Source organism: Parasteatoda tepidariorum, chromosome 3 (genome assembly GCF_982258835.1).
Source record: "Parasteatoda tepidariorum strain Cologne lab strain chromosome 3, Ptep-v5.0, whole genome shotgun sequence".
Lineage (NCBI taxonomy): Eukaryota > Metazoa > Arthropoda > Arachnida > Araneae > Theridiidae > Parasteatoda > Parasteatoda tepidariorum.
Window position 1 is genome coordinate 92,104,911 of NC_141757.1, and position 19,155 is coordinate 92,124,065.

General features: G+C 29.6%; 1 protein-coding gene across 1 annotated transcript in view; it reads right to left on the minus strand.

The window, feature by feature from the left end:
* Positions 1 to 1,658: 1,658 nt before the first annotated feature.
* Positions 1,659 to 19,155, minus strand: part of LOC107438351 (32 kDa beta-galactoside-binding lectin) — a 37,922-nt gene continuing 20,425 nt past the window's right edge. The window contains exons 3-9 of the mRNA XM_016050631.4: positions 16,451 to 16,649; positions 15,134 to 15,262; positions 12,203 to 12,291; positions 10,992 to 11,313; positions 6,246 to 6,320; positions 3,112 to 3,200; positions 1,659 to 2,662 (exon numbers count right to left, since the gene is read on the minus strand). Of these exons, the coding sequence (XP_015906117.1) occupies positions 2,341 to 2,662; positions 3,112 to 3,200; positions 6,246 to 6,320; positions 10,992 to 11,313; positions 12,203 to 12,291; positions 15,134 to 15,262; positions 16,451 to 16,649 (1,225 nt within the window). The 3' untranslated portion in view covers positions 1,659 to 2,340. The remainder of the gene's footprint in view (positions 2,663 to 3,111; positions 3,201 to 6,245; positions 6,321 to 10,991; positions 11,314 to 12,202; positions 12,292 to 15,133; positions 15,263 to 16,450; positions 16,650 to 19,155) is intronic.

A 19,155-nucleotide genomic window follows, 5' to 3' on the forward strand; every position in this document is an offset into this window, starting at 1 on the left:
TTCCAGAAATTTTATTTAACTTTTCCTGGCAAAATATCAGTTAAATATGAAACTAATGCAAATTTTATTTTTAAATTTCAGATAAATATTGTACTTCATTCACGTTAACTGAGAACTATGAAATAACTAATTAACTATTTTGGAATTTTTTTTCCATTTCATTCGTGTATGTTTTATTGAACTTCATTATTACGCTTTCATTTTTAAATGTGAAAGTACTTTAAAAATGCAGTAAAAACAAGATTTTTCTGTCACTCTTTTTGATAGATAAAAAGCTTCTGATAAATGTTTCATAGTTATTACAACTGTTGTGAGGATGAATCCAAAATATGGCTGATAAAGGAGAATTAAACAGAAAAAGATTTTTCCTGATTTATGATAGAAAAATAAAACACAAATATTTATAGGTCAAAACATTGAATTTAAAAAGGTCCAGATTATGTAAAATTTTAATTTACCAACAATATCCCTGGTTCCGAAGTTGTTGGTTAATCTAAGTTCTACTGTATTAGCAATTTTAATTGATTACTAGGTTCAATAGAGCATATATTAATGAATAAAATTACACAAATTTAGGAATATTAATTTGTAATTTAAAGCAAGAAATTGTGCTCATGTAATTCCATTGGTTGACATGAAGAGAATAGAATTCTTTTTTCTGTTTGAAGGGTATATTTATTGTTTACGTTAAAACTAATTGCAAAATTTAAATGTTTGTCATACCAAAATGCTATATTTATATGTTCATCAACCCCTAACATATGTGTTAGAGTTAATTTGAGCGTGCAAAACAAACACCTAGAAGAGAGGCCTCAGCATAGATCAATTTGGTAGTACGATGTAACGAACATAAACTGCGCAGTGGAGGATAATAAGAAAGATGACACTACGTTTGGGCTACTAGGCTGCACAGTGGGGGATATACAAAAGATTCCATCACATTTGGTCTACTAAAGGATCAAATTTCTTGTTTGTGGTAACACATGCTGAGACCTTCTCTCCTCTAGAAGGTATTGGCCAAACTATGCATATTCTAGATAATTCAAGCATGCTTAGCAGGCCGAATTGTGCACACTCTAGATAATACGAGCAAAGTCTTATTTTATGTTGCTGCACTGAGCTTTGCATATTTTTATTTTAGACAAAAAGTTTAAAAATGTGTTTTATAAAAAAAAAAGTTATTTTTTTCCTTCAAAAGTGTGTGCATTAAGGGATTTAGTTCTACAAACTAATTGAAGAAACATTATGTTAACATTAATTTTATTTTAATTATAATAGTGACTTTTACTTCAAAAACTAGCAGATGCTCCTAGGTTTTTTTTAATGCTAAATATAAACACATTAATTTGATAAGTTATGTTAAAAAATGCAGTTGAACAATAAGACTATTTATCAAATTTTTTCACAATGAAACAAAAAAAATTTATTGAAATTTTTAGAGCATCTTAACATTTTAAAGACTGAATGCCCACTTGGTAATTGTAATTGTGGTCTAGAAATGACAAGTTCCCTATTTGTATAGAAATCAGATGAAGAACCTTGTGTAAGGTTGTGCGGTTTAGTAATGCCTCAAGAACCCAACATCATTGATGTTGCCATAATAATCTTGCCTTCAAAATTTTTAAGACATTAAAAAGAATCAAAAAAGAAAATACATAATCCAGTCATAAATTTATTACAAATTAACAAAATCAAATCAGACAGAAAATGTCAGGTATTCCTATGTTAAAGAAAAATATAATATAGAAAAACACAAATAATGCACCTCAAAATTCAGATTGCACCTTGCAGGTGACAAAAATGCCATATAAATCACAACAAAAACCTCTATATCCAAACCCATTAACAGTGTGACAATAAAAAGATGAAAAAGCACTTTCTAAAATGTCAATGAAACATAGAGCAGAACTGTAGGTAAATTTACAATTTTAGATGAAAATAGCTTTTAATTAGGCATAATTTAAAATTCTAAACTTTGTGCATACCACAAAATAATACTACAAATCAGCTACAACCAATAGAAAATATGTTGAACCATTTCTATACTAAAAATCTACATTAGTTTTTATGGTTTACTTTGAAGAAAATAGCCGTAGATCTTTCAATTCAACTAACTTTTTAAGCTCTATCATAATTTTTAACAAGAAAATTCGAAACAAGCAAATATTATGAAAATAGAGAAAAATCTTTAAAGACATCAATTTAAAGTCTATGTTATGTGCTGCCTTTTAAGGGCTTTTTTTTTTTCATTCCCTGCCCCTATAGACCAGAAGACATATTTAGAAGCTGAGATTCTTATGTAGCTGCTTCATATGTTAAGCTCATTCGTACAGTTTTAGATTAATTAGCCAGCACTCTGTAGAGCATGATTGAACCATCAAGGCTGATGTGTGTAATTCTACTTATGTCCATGCGATGTTCAATCTCTTCAACAACTTCACCATTGACTAGAATACTAAATCCTTCAGAACATCCAATGATGTATATGTCAACTTCCTCTCCAGAAACTATTGGGTTTGGTTTTCTTAATTCTTCACCCCATGCATCGGCTTCTCTAGAGTTGAAAACCAACACAGAACCTTCGAAATCATCCCACCTTGGGTTAATGTGCATGGCAATATCATCATCTGGGCTCTCACCACATTGTAAATTTATGGCAAATCTGTGTATAAGATATTGTGTTATGAAGGTGCATAAAAATTCAAATTGGATTTCAAAAAAGTTCAATTAAGTTATCTAACCTAGATTATCAAAGTAACCTAGATTATCATATTTCAAAAATTTTACAAGAAAAAAAAATTTCAAGCTTGAGCAATAGTTTTTAATAAAAAAATTTTTAAAAATTTCAACCTTTAAAGAAATAACAGCAGATAGGGATTGAACTAGAAAGAGATAAAACTAGAAAAATTTGTTTTCAAAAATAGCTTTCATACTATGTCATACTTATTAATGAACAAAAGAAAAAGTAAATTTTAAACAGATTAAGACTGTCCACAGATTTTAAAAACTCTTGAAAGAAATATGAAAAAATATTTACATGTATAACTTAATTGCACATTTGCTTTGACACACTATTTCAAACAATCTCTGAATCATAAAAAATATACTTGCCGTGATGGATCATTATCAACTTTTCCAGAAATGTAAATAACTTTTTCAGAACCGAAATGTCCAATAAGTGGTAAAGAAACAGGTGCATGCTGAAAAAAAAATTTATTACATTTTAATTACAGGTTCATGTCTGGTAACTAAGCCAATTATATTTGCTATAACCCTTGATGGTTGTTTAATTATGAAGAAAAAGGTCATAAAAGTGTTTTGTTATTCAAGAAAATTAGATAAAACTTAAGTGTATGAACAAGTACAATATATGTATTCATTTTTAATTTTCTAGCTTACATGTTTGAAAAGTGCTGAAATCTAGTTTAAAATAAACTATCTCTAAATATATTACAAATAGTCTGGTTCTACTGCCATCTAGTGTATAGATTGAAGAGTAAATATATTTCCAGGCATAAATTAATTTATTGGTTTCTTACTTTTGAACACTCTAGCCCAGAAATGTCACAAGCACAAGAAATAGAAGATGAAACTATACTAAGTTATTTTGATAGAAGCAAAAACGAAGAGGTTGAGTGTTATTTTATAGTTACCAAGGTAACACATACTGTGTAACTTACATAAAATGCTGTCTAATAACCAATAGTTGGTTACCAGACAACAAAAACTGCTTATTATGATGCTAAAATGGACTATACAATATGCCTACAGACAAGAGAAACGAAATTCTTACTAAATAAGAACTATATACAAATGATCATCCTGTAAGGTTTCGTACTTCATGATTCTGGTACCCAGCTAACAGGTAAGCACCATAAATATAGTTATGGTTGTACTTTTTTTTTTAATTGTTATACAATTAAAATTTATTTGGTTGGTTCAATAAAAACCTTAAAACGAAAATAACTAATTAAAAATTTCAAATTGTGGTCAAGTCTAACATATAGACAAGACCCTTAGCTATACTGAACCGAATGTTAACAATATTATAATCTCTATATGTTAATAATAACTTTAAATATTATAAATTCAGTATATAAATACTATATATAACAATATTATAAATTATATATATATATATATATATATATATATATATATATATATGTAGTTTAAGGGATATATACTAAAAAGTAATTGAAGATTAAGTTTACTTAAATTACTATTATTTTAATAAATTGGAAAGATTACTTTTCAATTAATTTAACACATAACTTAATAAATATCAAAAAATGTTTAAGATAATACGAAACAAACAGCAATTCAAAAGAAATAACTAAAAAAAATTTTTTTTATCAATTTTATGCTGTTAATATTGAGACAAAACTTTGATTTTCTTTCTTTAGTGAAAAACAGTGTAACACATTTGTCTGCTCAGGCTTTAATTAAAAATTGGGCAAGATACAACTATCAAGTTTTATAAAATAGAAAAATGAGGAAATTATACTGTTATAGATATCACAAGCAGATGAATAAACAGAATCTTTAAGGTTAATGTTTTCCTCTCAATATAATGGAAAAATATGAATTACTTGTTACATTTATAGTGATAAGATTAAATAGCTACATGACACATGTAGTTATTCTTCTCTGAAAGGAAATAAAATGTTTGAAATACAGATAAGATTAAATTTTATTAGAACGTAGGATTGTCACTATTTCCTAACACAGGAAAAGAATTATAAGACTTAATGAAAAACCAGGTTATCTTTAATAAAGTTGGAATACTTTGCAGTTTAAAGAAACAAACTAATGTTATTCTTTTAAAGATTTATTTTCGAAATAAAAATATATTTTAACATAATTATTTAATAATATAACAGTTTAAGAAAAAGCATAATTCATTCTGAAACAAAATTGAAATTTCAGTAAAAATAGAAAAATTTTAATGAGAAAGAATCTAAATATCTATTTTTTAAAAAAAGACAGACTTTTTGTACTCTTTTATAAAAAAAATAATTTCTCTAATTTGTTTTGAATATCATCCAGAACTATTCAATCTATTTACAGAATGTAGATCGTTAAAATGTATATTATTTTATTCTATGCTTGAATTCTATTTACCTTAGTTTTTACATAACTACATGCCAAGTATAAAAAGTTCACTAAATTTTGAGAAAACAACAAATACCAACTTTTTTTTTCTTTTTCCCCCCCAACTACCATTCTTTTTTCTTATAAATTTAAAGTTAGTTTTATATAAAAAAAAATAAAAAATAGATTCAGAACCAATTGAATTTAATAGAAATATTTTTTTTTTCAAGCAGGACAACATTAAGAAACATATATGGCAGTTTATACATGTTACACGCAAATGTGACTAAAGTATATACAGTAGGGAACCGATTATCCGGAACGGTCGGAACCATCGCTATTCCGGATAACTGATTTTTCCGGTTTTCTGAATTGCTACAAAAAGCCGTTTTTTTTTTATCGTCAAACCGAACTAAAAAAAAAATATTAGGAAATAATCTTAAAAAGAAGAAAAAACGATGAAGTAATACAGTAGTGATTATTTCTAAAATGATGGTATGGTAAACATCTTTCAAAAAAGAAAGAAAAATCCTAAAATCTTATGAGGAATTTTTTTTTTTTTTTTAAAAATCGCGGGAAAATGTATCGAACTTCGTTCCGGTTTTCTGATTTCCAGATAACTGATTTTTCCGGTTTCCTGAATAGCTACAAAAAGCCGTTTTTTTTATTGTTAAACCCAACTAAAAAAATTTTTTTTGGAAATAATCTTAAAAAGAAGAAAAAACAATGAAGTAATACACTAATGATTATTTCCAAAATGATGGTAAGGTAAACATCTTTCAAAAAAGAAAGAAAAATCCTAAAATCTTATGAGGAGAAAATTTTTTTTTTTTAAAATGGCGGGAAAATTTATCGAATTTTGTTCCGGTTTTCTGATTTCCGGATAACGGGTTCTGTACTGTATTAGAATTTTTTTTTTATCTTTATATATCTGGAAAACAAATATATAAAATTTATACTTATATCAATCCATTTCTTAAATGTCTTAAGATTATAAGTAGGATAGTTAGAGTATTTTTTAGTAAGAAATAAAATTATAACCTAAATTTTAAGAAAAATATTGTTCTTTCCTTTTCTTCCAATCCACTTATTATGAATATTGTATGAACCTCATTAAAGTACATAATATTGTTAGTCATTAGAATACTTACTCCCCTCAGAGCCTGAGTAGTAATTTCTTCAAAAGTATCAATATCAATGTCTGGTACTCGAGGAGGCATTCTAGCCTAAAAGAATAATTCATATTAAAATGCTGCAAAGTAAAATAATTTTTAAAAAAAAATCCCATTAATAAATTACAAGAGTTTATAATATACAATTTTAATTATTTTGAAAGCTTTATTTTATATTAAACCTTGACAGCAACCGAATTGTTCAATCATATTTTATAAGAGGACTCAATCCCCTTCTGCTCGCAAATTCCAGCTCATATCACACTCTCATTTGATACATAATTTTTTCAGTCTAGCTTTGTGGAATGGTGATACTATTTTTAAAATAATGTTAAAAAGTATGTAACATATACATTCAGTGATTTATATACATTTCATACACATTTATTTATACTTCATTTTACATACACTTCAATACTATATGGAACAAATTATTTATAGAATTTCTATGTCAGTGTTTGAAGATAACAGTTATGAGACTTATAATTATATTATTATGAACTCGTAAAAATCAAAGAAATGAATTTTTTAAAAAAAAGTAAATAAAACTGAAGATATTATTCTAGAATTAAAATTTAGGCTGAATAAGCAACGCGAGCTATCCTCTAAATTTATAAAATTTCCCACCTATATTTTCCTAAATTAATATTTTACTATTCAATAAAAATATAATAAATTTCCATCAATTAGAGCAATTTTTATCTAATTTTATAATTAATAATATTTTTTAAATAGATTCCCTGATAGGTCTAAATTAATAATAAAGTGTCAGTTTTATTTTGAGATATTTTTATATCAGTATCTGTTTGGGTTAACTACAATTATTAATTAAGGAATTTTAAAACTTTCAAAAGGTCCCCTGCTAAAGTTTCTCATGAGCCACAGCTCAGAAGTCACCTAATATTTTGCATTATATTTGAGGTAGATAAAAATATGGAAATCTTTCCGTTTAATGTTATACTTTAAGCATTGCTACATTATTTGGACACCGGACAGAGGGTTTTGGACAAAATGGTTTAAGCTATTCCTTCTTAAACCTTGTCAACCCTGGTAAAATTCCATAAAATATTTGGCCCATTGCTTTACTTAAGGCCATTGAAAAGGCTATTGGATTGAAAATTAAATCTAACTGAATGAAATTAATGGTATTAGAGATATGAGGTACCTTTAGTTATACAAAATACCTACAATTTTTAAAATTGGATAAACCCTGGAATTTTAGGGATTAAACCTGAAATTTCAAAATTTAACTTGTGATTTTGAGGGATTTTAAAGGCAAACCAAACTGGCCTGATTCCAAGATAAATTGAAATTAATGTATGTTATGTATGCAATGCCTTTAACAACTGCAACATAAAAAAAGCATTTGCATTTGAGCAGATTGATATTTCAGTTTAAATGCAATGTTGTTTTTTTCTAAACACATCACTTAAAATATCATGCATTACAGTATTAAAAGGCAAATTTAAATGTAATGTTTTTTACTTTATTATTTGAATATAATAACTTTAAAATAAAACATTATTCTAAATATCAGTAAAAAATATATATCGCAAATATTAAAAAAGAAAATTTCATATTTTTATAAACTGCTTACACAAAATATTTAAAAAAAAAAAAATTTAAAAAAAAGGCTCAAAGCATTAAACGAACATCCTATTAAGCCACTTTACTCCTTAAGGCTGGGTATATATTTTATTTGAAAGGGCTAACATATCAATCTTATGACTGGTTAAATGGAGTTCAAATCTCAGCACTGATACTACAATATTTCATCCCTTCCTTCAAACATGTATGGCCACTGTACAGTACTTCTCGAAGTACAATATTTTTCGAAAAATATGTTCAAAGGCTAAGCAAAAATTAAAAAAGTTAATCCAACTTATTAACCACAAATAGTTAAAATATATGGATTCTAAGGGATGATTCCAAGTCTGCTACTTACGCTGAAAAATGCGAATGCATTGAAGACCAATTTAAACTCCTGTGTACACAATAAAAAAAAAAGCTTTTAAAATTTTCTTCCCAAAAACCCGGCTTATTCCAAATAATAAACAGAATTTTTTTTCAACCCATTGCATCTCTAGGTACCTCGTTTGCCCTACCAGGCCGGCATTTAACTTTAGAATTCTTCAGATTTTCTATGTATTGTTCGCCTCGTGCTTTAGCACGCCTAAGCCTGTCGGCAGCATTTCTGAGTGCTTTCCGTTTATTCCTTTCTTCTGCAGTTTCTCTAGAACGCTTCTCTCTCCTGAGTAAATTATGACGCAATTTGAGTAAAGTTTTAAGCATAGTTATAACAAGTTCTAATTCTGGTTTGTGTTCTGTATTTACGTAAATAGTAACAGTAAACTCATTTCTGTGCAGCTTTTGCTCAAATTTGTGTGAAACTTGCTTACAGAGCCTCAAGAAAACCGTTTCAGTAAACTCTTGTCCAGCTAAGAGCTCCTTGGGGCGCTCTGATCACCGTAGGGAAAAAAAAGAACCTGAATGAGTTATTCTCAGGATAATATTTATCATCAATTAATGTAATTCTTCCACGACGGCGATCGGAAGTGCGTGAACCGCATTCAGTGAGAATGGCCCTTAAACATAAAAATAAGAAGAGCTCGCGTGCAGTAAGAATTTTATGTATTGGTACAAATGCTTATTTTATTAGTTATTTCTCCTCTGCCTCAAATATTTTGAGTGCTAGGTTGACATTTATATATCATTCTTTTATATACTGTTTATAAAGGTACATCGACTTTTCCGTACATGAAAGCCAATAATTGGAATTCTCTAAAAGTCTCCTTCAAAATTGCAGAGAAATAAAGAAATTTTTTGTAAATTATCATTGATTCTCATACGCACAATTTCAATTTCGAAAAATTGGTAAAGATCCCAATTTGGAGAATTCTGATAAATTTTCGTATTTATCACAAACTATACGTGGAAGGAATAATTGCTGAGGAGTTTATTAAAAGTTTTCTTACAAATGGAGGTAGCTATAGAAAAAACCTAGAGGCCAACTTAAAAGTAGATGAGGGAGAGGGGAGCAATTCATGCAAGTTTATGTAAAAGATCTTTCTCTTGTCCTCCAAAAAGATTAGAATCAACGAAAATCACTGAGAGGGCTCTATGATTTTTGATTTGTAAGAGGTTAAATTACGTGAGGTGGAGACCCTATGCATAACCAGAGATAATTATGCTGCATCTATGTTGTTCCCCAATATAATGAGAAAATAAGAATCTAAGAAAGTTCATGTCAATAATGTGTGTTTTTCATAATAAAATATTTTACCCTGTATCCAGTTAAAAATCAGGAACTTTAGTTTGTTTCTGATTTGTAATTTAATTTTTAAACACATTACTTTTCTAAGTATGATTACATTAAGTTAATTCTATTCAGTAATTATATTAAATAAAGTCTCGATGATTGGCCAAATACTAAAAATGTTTATCAGTTTATGCATTTATTCATTAAATCAAAAAGTCAATAAATAAACGAATAGTCATAAATCAAATAGTCATTATCATCATTTAAGCGACTTTTACTGATTTGACTCAAGCAGTAAATAATTCTTTTTATGCTAATATATTATCAACTAAACGAGAATTCATAATTTTTTTTCAAAAAAAAAAAAAAATTTAAATGCTAATGGTGTCACATTTATACTTTAAAAGAACATTTTGATTTCTACTAATTGGGACGATTTTTTCTCATTCCCTGAGCAGTTAGGTGGCTGAAGAATTTTCTAAATCATCTTTAACATTTGATTTCCTTAACGTTTTATAGAGAAAAAACCGAGCGCATTTGCTTAGGTGTAACTGAAAAGTTCTTAAAAATTTAAGTGAATACGTAAAACGAACATGTCCTTTTAATATCGCTCATATACAAACTCTAATTTAGTATTTCGTATTTTATACTTCAATAAGTGTAAGAGTGAAAGAGACCAAATTAAAAGATTTAATTTGGTTTTTATACTCTTACATCTATTGAAAACATAAAAATTAGAAATACTAAATTACAGAGTTCATTAATGAACGATATGCAAAGAGCATGTTCATTGGAAGTGTTTCGGCAGATCAGGAATAATTACTCTGACTGCCTATGAGACCTCCATCCCTGGATAAGATGTGGATCAAGTTATCCATATCTCTTCCACGTAAAAGCTATGATGTAAGTCTAATAGATAGCTTTTAGATTTCGACTGGATCTTTCCTGTACCAAATATGGATGTTTTGTGGACGTTCACCTGGCGACCACATGAACCTACGTGGATGTTTGGGATGACGTCTAGGGGACACCCACTTGATGATTTTTTGCTATATGGGTTTAAATTCCTAAAATTAAAAACGATAAAGAGATAAAAAAAAAATTAATCTTCTAGCAGATATTAGGCTTTTTTTCTTGTCTGTGAAATTTAAATTCATCCCCCTCAAAAATGAAGTTCTTACGACATCCATGCAGAACAGTATAAAATGAATCCATCAGCTATCAACTTTTATAAACACTAGAATGAAGTTGAATTTAATATGGCGTGATGTTTTCCAGTGAAGCAAACCGGGAAAGTGTTTTCGTGCTACATTATAAATGAAGTAATGGATAAATATACGCACAAATGCTCCATCCCCCAAAAGAAAAATACTCATTGAATAATTAGATAACAAATTTAGTTGAATTGCAACCTTCACATACGAAGTGTGTTGACTTAAATAATTTATGTAGAAAATTTTACTTACTGGAGGACAATCTAGAACAATTTTTTTCAACTCAACATCACCTTCCACGTTAATTGTGCATGCACCTGAATAAGCCACTCTGTGGTTGAAGGTAGGCAAGGGCTGGTTATTCATCATTGGTATAAAACCATCTTTTGACACCACAATGCACAAGCTAAAATTTTCTCCAGAAGCGACGGGTAAGCCATCAAATCTTTCCTCATCACCCCAGGAATCAGCACAACGGCTGTTGCACACTAAAGCGTTGTCACCAAACCGAGGATTAAAATGGTACAAGATTTCTGCATCTTCTCTTTCACCACACTGCAGATTTACGTGGAATCTATAAAGGGATAAAAACTTATAAAATAAAAACTTTACATAGAAATCTTTCAACGAAAATAAATTTAAATTTATAAAAAATGAAACTGAAATTACGTGTTTAAAAAAAAAATGGATGAAACTTATTTGTATTTATAAAATGATAGCTATGGCTACGGTTTTATTTTGTTATTTTTAAGCAATAGGATGATGAATACAAATATATTTATTGAAAATAACAGCCCCCTTTCTTTCATTCAGACTTAACAATCGAACAATTATTTAAAATTCTACACGACACATTAATTTCAGAGCATTCATAAATTTTAATGGCAGAAGGCTGTGATGAAGATCAGTATCACCCATAAAAGCTACGAAATATTTAAGCTAAACATATTGTTAAGTTAAACATTTTTCTTCAAATTTCCAGATTAGCTTGCGGTCAAGCAAAAAGTCTCTCGTGTTTCGAAGGCAGGAGAATCTTTGAGGTCTGCTCCAAATGTCAAACTAAGCAGCCTTCTCCCAAACACATCCTGGACTGTTCGGGACTTTCCAGAGAGGACATCCGCCCTTCTGGTCCTTGATTTCCTTAGGGTCAATGGTCTGATGAAACTTGTCTGACTTCGTCAGACATTTGGAGGATAAGCCCCAACATTTTACTCTTTTTCTCTTCTTTACCATAAATAATATACAAAGGAAAGAAATTGTAATTCAAATATGGAATAAATATGGATGGTTGACCGTGTAAAGCTGAGTGCAGATGGCGCTAGGGGGTTAGAATTCACCGTAAGACTTCTGGGTTACTACTTCCGATTGATTTTTTACACCTAAGCTTGAAAAATGACCACCGTACTGTACAACAATACCTTGTATCAACACATCAGAACCAGAACAATGAAACAAAAATTTACCTGTCAGCTCCACCAGGAACATGGCCTTCAATGAGATAAATGTCTCCCACAAAAGCATTTTTGGGAATGCGAAGATTCAAAGGAATATTCTGCAAAGGAAATTTTATTTTAAACATGATTAAGCATCAGTGTTTAAATAAGGCATTTCTTAACGTTTAGTAACAATATTATATTTCAGGTGAATTCGATTATGTAAAAGCCTTTAGGGTTAAATTGCAAATAAGTATTGGTGCATACAATCATATAATCAATTAGCTCATAGGTTTAAAACGTTTGCAAGACAAATCTTTTTTCAATACTCTCTTAAAAAAATTTAACTAATAATTATTAAGCTAGTTAAAAAATAATTTCTTTATTTTCGATATGGAACTCTTAATTATAACGTAAATTTAGTGAAAATTCCTATTGATCAATGATTTTATATTTGAACTTTTTTTTAACAATTTTTTAATTAAACTTTTCGTGAAAAAAAAGGAGTATTCACTGCGAACTTCTAAGTAGAGCGTAAATTAACTAAATATAAATTATTTTAAAAATCCCAAACTTTCGTTACATTATGTTGTTTAATAAAACGTTTCAAAATAATTTGTTAAAAACTCAAAAAGAATAGTTTGAATTCAGAAAGATGAAAAAGCTATGAAAAGCTTATATGTAGAAGAGCTTGCAAAGTGTTATTTTCGATATAAAATTGGTTAATAATCTTTTCCTCAATTAATTGCTGAATTAATAAATATACTTACTGATGATTGTTGAATAAATAGACTTAATAACATGTAATTTATGTAGAGATAAATATTTATTGTTTTTTTTATATGAAATAAGATATCAATTCTGAATCGTACTAGACATTTATAAAATTTTCTTTTGTAAGTTTTTACACATCCTTCTTTCCCAAATGCTCCCCCCCCTAACCTAGAAGTCTTCAAGGAATACTAGAGGGTAATATCAATTAGCACATTATATTTTAAGGCGTGGGGGATGACCTTGGTTGAAAGTTTAATATACTTCCAAATTATGAAGCTAATTTTTTCCCCAGATAACTGTCTTTCAAAAGTATTTATTATATTAAAGAACAGAGCTGGTTGGTCATGAGTTTGATCCTGGCAGCAGACAAAACAACTAGCGTGTGTATGCAGCAAGGTACACATTAAATCTGTCGAAGCGGAAAATTCGTGGTGTGGAAAAGTTGAACAGAAGTAGCAGCTGAGACGCTATCCAAGTCGTCTGTCCGGGTTGCCCGGAATCAAATCACGTGACATTTCTACCATGGCCGTTAAAAGATAGAGTTCTGAAAAACTGGACTAAGCGCTTGACTATAGTTGAGTGATATGAGTTCTAAAATTTTTCATACATGGCAAAAAACTTAAGACTTACTCGCAATAATTAAAAAGGGAAAAAAAACTTATTCATATAAAAAAAAACATAGATGAAACACTAGTTAATAGCACAATACCCCGAAACAACTTGGAAATCGAGATCGAGGTGTTTCTTTAACAAGACACTCCTGTATGATTTGAAACTATTATTTCTCATTTCAATTTATATTTACACCGGAATTAAGCAAGGCCTGTTAAAGTAATAACCTTGTACAGCACGCAAAATCCTAAATAACTTTTGATCTAATGATCGGATCTTCACGTTCAAGTACTCAATCTTAATGGTTCGAGGGGGTGACCTCAAATATGTTAATTAATTGGCGCTGACGATATTTTAAGTTAGGAAATCAGACACAAAAACGTACTTTCTCTGAATAAACATACCTTTCTTTTCGACGGGTCCGGATTTTTGACCCCCAAAATATTAGCGATAGACTATAATCTAGTAAATATGAGGCCTATAGTTTGGTCAGGAGAGCGATCCAAAGTTTGGACCCTTAACGTAAAATTTTACTTTTTGCTTAGTTCGCTATATTTCGAGAACTCTTAAAACTAATTGAAAAATCTTTGCACACAATTATAAAATTCATTTATCCAAAGATAAATCGATGCAAAAAACTAAATTTCAGTAAATATTTACAATTTATTATTTTATATAGCTATAATCGAAAAAGTTTGAATCGTAAGATACACAATTTTTTACATCATTTTAAAGAATCCTATTTTGATAAAGTAACATGGCAAAATACAAAATTTGAGCGAAATTGGTTGAATAGTTCCTGAGGAATCAAATTTTAAATATACTACTTTAACTATTTAACTGATTTCGCCCAAATTTTGTATCTTGCCATGCAAAATTAGATACTTAAAAAGTATGTAAAAATTTATATACCTCACAATTCAAAAGTTTTACACCCGTTATTAAAGAAAATAATAAAAAATAGTAAATATTTACTAAATTTATTTTTTTCATTGATTTATCTTTGGATAATCAAATTCACAATTATGTGCAATGATTTTGTAATTTGCTTTCGATTAAAAGTTTTCGAGATATGGTGAAATAAGTAAAAAATAAAATTAACATTAGAGGGATAAGGAAGATTAAAATTAATTTTGAATCGCTCTCCTGTTCAAACCATGGGGACCATATTTCCCAGATTGCTGCTACTCCCCACACGATATTCGAATCCATCAAAAAAAAAAGAGGTATATTTATTTACAGAAAAATTACATTTTTGTGTCTGATTTCGTAACTTTAAATATCGTCTGCACTAATTAGCATATTTTAGGACACCCCTTCTAATCATTAAGATGGAGTCCTAGAACATGAAGATATGATCATAAAATCAAAAGTTATTAAGGGTGGTCGGTTTTTTTTCCAGCACTGTACAACAATCTTACTTACAATCAGAAAACAGGAAAGTTCTGAGTTAAAGATATTTACAGGTGATATTCACTAATGAAAACATACACTGATGAACTATCAAGAGAAAACATACACAAGATGCCACACAGACTTATTGCAAAGCATGCAACAAAATTCAATCTTACTCACTATGGAGGGGAATGGAACGTAAATTCCATAAATTGTAACATCTCCCCACATTGCTATATGAGACACATTAGCGAATGGCAGTCCTTCTCTGTGGTTGAACTTAGCAAATGGATTTCCGTTTACTTCAACCTATTAACAAATAAAATTTTCAAACTTTAAATTTAATCAATAAAACTATCAAATATATATAGAAAAATTTCTTAATTAAAAAAAACTACGTAGTTTTGAAAAAAAATTCGAATCAAAATTTTTACAGATCTTAGTTTTTCACAAAAGAAAGCATTATTTAGTTACATAATCAAGAGTAGCTTCCTGTTTTAATTCGCTTCAAACAGTAATTTTCTCCTTTTTGTTATTCAATGAATAACAAAGAGAAAAAAAATTCTAAAAACTCAATTCAGACATATTCTGCATCGACCTTTAAGAATTGGAGAAGCAAGGATAAAGGTTCTAGATGACATTTTAGTAATTCAACCTTGAAGATAACAATAATAAAAAAAAAGATTATGTATTGCCTACATTTTATTACTGAATGGCGAAATCTGTAAATCCTTAACATATTTAAAATGTTCATGTAACACTACGAACACATGGCGCTTTATTTGTTGCTTACGGTTATTCGTCAATTGTTAGTTGCATTTGGAACCTTCTTGACTTAAGAAAGATTGAAGATTGACTCTTAATACCTTCTTGAAAAATTGACTCTTAATACCTTCGTCCGTTAATGTCTGCCCAATTTAAAACACTTGGCAAAATATATTAATGCTGAAAAGAAATTAATAAGACTGAAATAAGATCTTCCCTCTTAAAATCTCAATTTTACAAAAATGTCACTTTGAACCTTCAACTGAGTTTTTCAATTTCAAAACTTATAAGCCATCCGGTAAAACATGCTCAATACATGTTTTAAAATAATTAAGCAGTAGAATTTTTTTTAAATTTTATTTCCTATGAGCTGCACAATCAGTCTTCCCTGATGAGCAGACCCAGGGTGTTCTCCAGAATTGGTATCCACTCTTTCAGGACCACCACATTGGGTGAAATACCGTTGGCCATGTTAATTTGGACGTCTAGTTTCTGCCACACTAGATGGCAGCACCGAGACTATTTGGATGCTAAAGTGCACTAGGAATTTAATTTTGCCGGAAATGCCAAGAGCCAATAAGGCACTCCCGGGATCTTTTACATGTCGCATAATCATACGACATGGCCGCTGAGGATTTTCTGCATCCCGAAAATCCGGTGTCTTGGCCGGGGATCGAACCCGCAGACTTTGGCTCAGATAACATAAGTAGTAACATTAAAAGTAATAATTACATCATAGTCATCATCTGTTGCTGTAATGGTGATCAAAAATGGTTGGCCAGCTTCAAAAGGCATATCACCCTCTCTTTCCTCATCACCCCAGGATTCATCAAGACGAGCGTTTCGGACCACGCACCCTTCATCCAATCGGGGATTGAAATGGAAATAATTGTTGGCATCGCATTCAGCATCCTTCAGATTCACTGCAAACCTAAAACAGTAAAAGTCATATCGTGATTATATCGCATTCGATAATTCATCGCTATTGATGATACTCGTGATAATATAGCATTCAAGACATCGTTCTTGATTATGATCGCGATATTATAGTTGTTGATAAATATCTTAATATTCGATATTTTATTTTATTTTAGAACCGCCGTTGAACAGCCAACCCAATTTTGAGCTAATGACCACCAATGCTCAACGCCATAGCCTTGTAATTTCGAACCCAATCTAGAAGACAAGGGAACTTCTGAATCAAGTATTGGGAGAAATTTGCCTTCGCGGAGGACTTTTTAATGGAACTAACCTGCATTTGCCTTCTATGGTGAGGAAAAACACGTAGACCAGCTACGGATAGCCTGAGAGCAAAGGGGACTCTAAACCATTATCCGTCTCCCACTGAGAATATTTTATGTCAGCACTGTGGTCAGTACGATCAGGGTGTGGAATTCGTATCGACCAGCCATCTCTGGGAATCGAACCCGAGTCACCTCACTGGGAGGCGAGCGCTCTATCCCCTGAGCCACTAAGGCTCATTATTCGATATTAACGGTATTCAATTGTTTTTAAAATCGTTGTCGCAATGTCTAAAATATAAGGGTATAATACTATATAATGCTCAGTTTTACTTAATATTTTGCAAAATACATATACAATCTGTCGAATTTTCCAAAGGAAGTAGACAGATTTACATACATATTTCCAGTATTAGAACATGCCACACACCGTTTTAAGAATATTTAGTTTTCTAAAAATAAAAATCTTCAAACGAAAATAAAAATAACTGTGACATCAGAAGAATGGAATTCTTTTTCCCCTTTAAACAAAACAATATCCTGCAGTCATTTTCTTAATATTTATCCTTGAAATTATTTATGATTCTTTGTATTGTAGTGACTTTTTTACCTTCACGCAGATCGTCTAGGTTTGATATATTGAGCTCGTGGTTGATAAACATGAATAAACCCTTTACTTGACGTAATTGATTTTTTATCTTAAAGAGATGGGGTTTTGGAGGGGGGTAAGGAGTGTAAATTTCATACAGGCATCTTTATTGGCATAATAAAATTTTCAATTATCAATTAATTGTATAATCTATACATATATTTCCCACGTGTGGTACCGATATCTAGGGTATTTGTTCAGTTATTATATTGTTAAGTTAAATTTTGTTAACAGGTCATTTTGTTAAGTTGCCTTAAGTAATAATTAAAGCAGTGTTGACTATTTAGTCATACTTCGAGTAATTATTTAAAATAATTTTGCATTTTAATACATGTAAAAACTCAGTTACGAAGCAATCATTGAAATTTATTTTTATCCTTTCTAAAAACAATTATGGAAATTTTAAATATAAACGCTGCTGCTATGGTGCCACATATTGTCATATCAATTATTAATGACGGAGTTATTTTTTTTTTAACAATATCATATCTATATTATGCGATACTCAAGTTATGGCTCGATAAACATAGTAATGAAGAAACTGGCATTAAAGTTTTTGTGTTAAATTGGATAATTTGAAAGGTGAACAAACTGATCGCCAAAGACGGCTAGAACATATTTTACAATCATTGGTATAATACCGTGTGTAAAAATGAAAATCAAGGTTTACTATAAGCACCCTCATTGATAACACAATTTTCAAAGTAAAAGAAAACATACTGAATAGCATAATCATCGAATTCGACATAGTTTTGCTGCCATGTGAAAGCGTATACTTGTTCAAAATCATTAGTTATAAATATTTTATAATTTGTTTTTGAGAAGAATTTAAGCTTAGGTTAGTATAGTTTAAAAAGGTTCACTAATTCTGAAACTGAGCTATAAGAATTCGAAATTATTAGTGATCTAATCTACTAACTATTAAAAAATTATGCACATATTTCTGCCATGGTTTCATTATCCTAAAAGCATAACAGTTGAGCATAACAGTCGGAATAAGTTATGCCGCAGCAAACAAAATACAAACGCTATCGTAAAATGTTGGTAAATTGATAAAATAACGCAATAAACTATGTCTGAGAAGATAAAAAATGGATATAAGATCGAGGATAAATCTTGAAATTTTTTTTAGAATGCCTGGAAAGACCATGATGTGTGGTGTCTAGGTTGCAACAGAAATTTTAGAAATACTACTGCAATTTTTTAAAAACAGTTTTTTTTAAAAATATATTTGGAATATGACAGCAATTATTCATATGTGTCATAAAATATTAGATAACTTACATAGGTTTTAAAAATAAGTCGAAAATAAGCATTTTTTTAAAAAAAAAAATTATTAATTTTATATTTATTTTCAATGTGAAGAAAAATCACTGAAAATCACGCATTGAAAAGAAGGATTCGATACAAGATATTCGGACCAATGAAGGGTGGTGATGTTTAGAGAATTCAAGCAAATTTAGAAATTCAACAGCTATATAAAGATATTGTAAATATCATATAGGCTAAAGTGGTTGGGCCTTTAGATGCGATTTGATAAGGACACG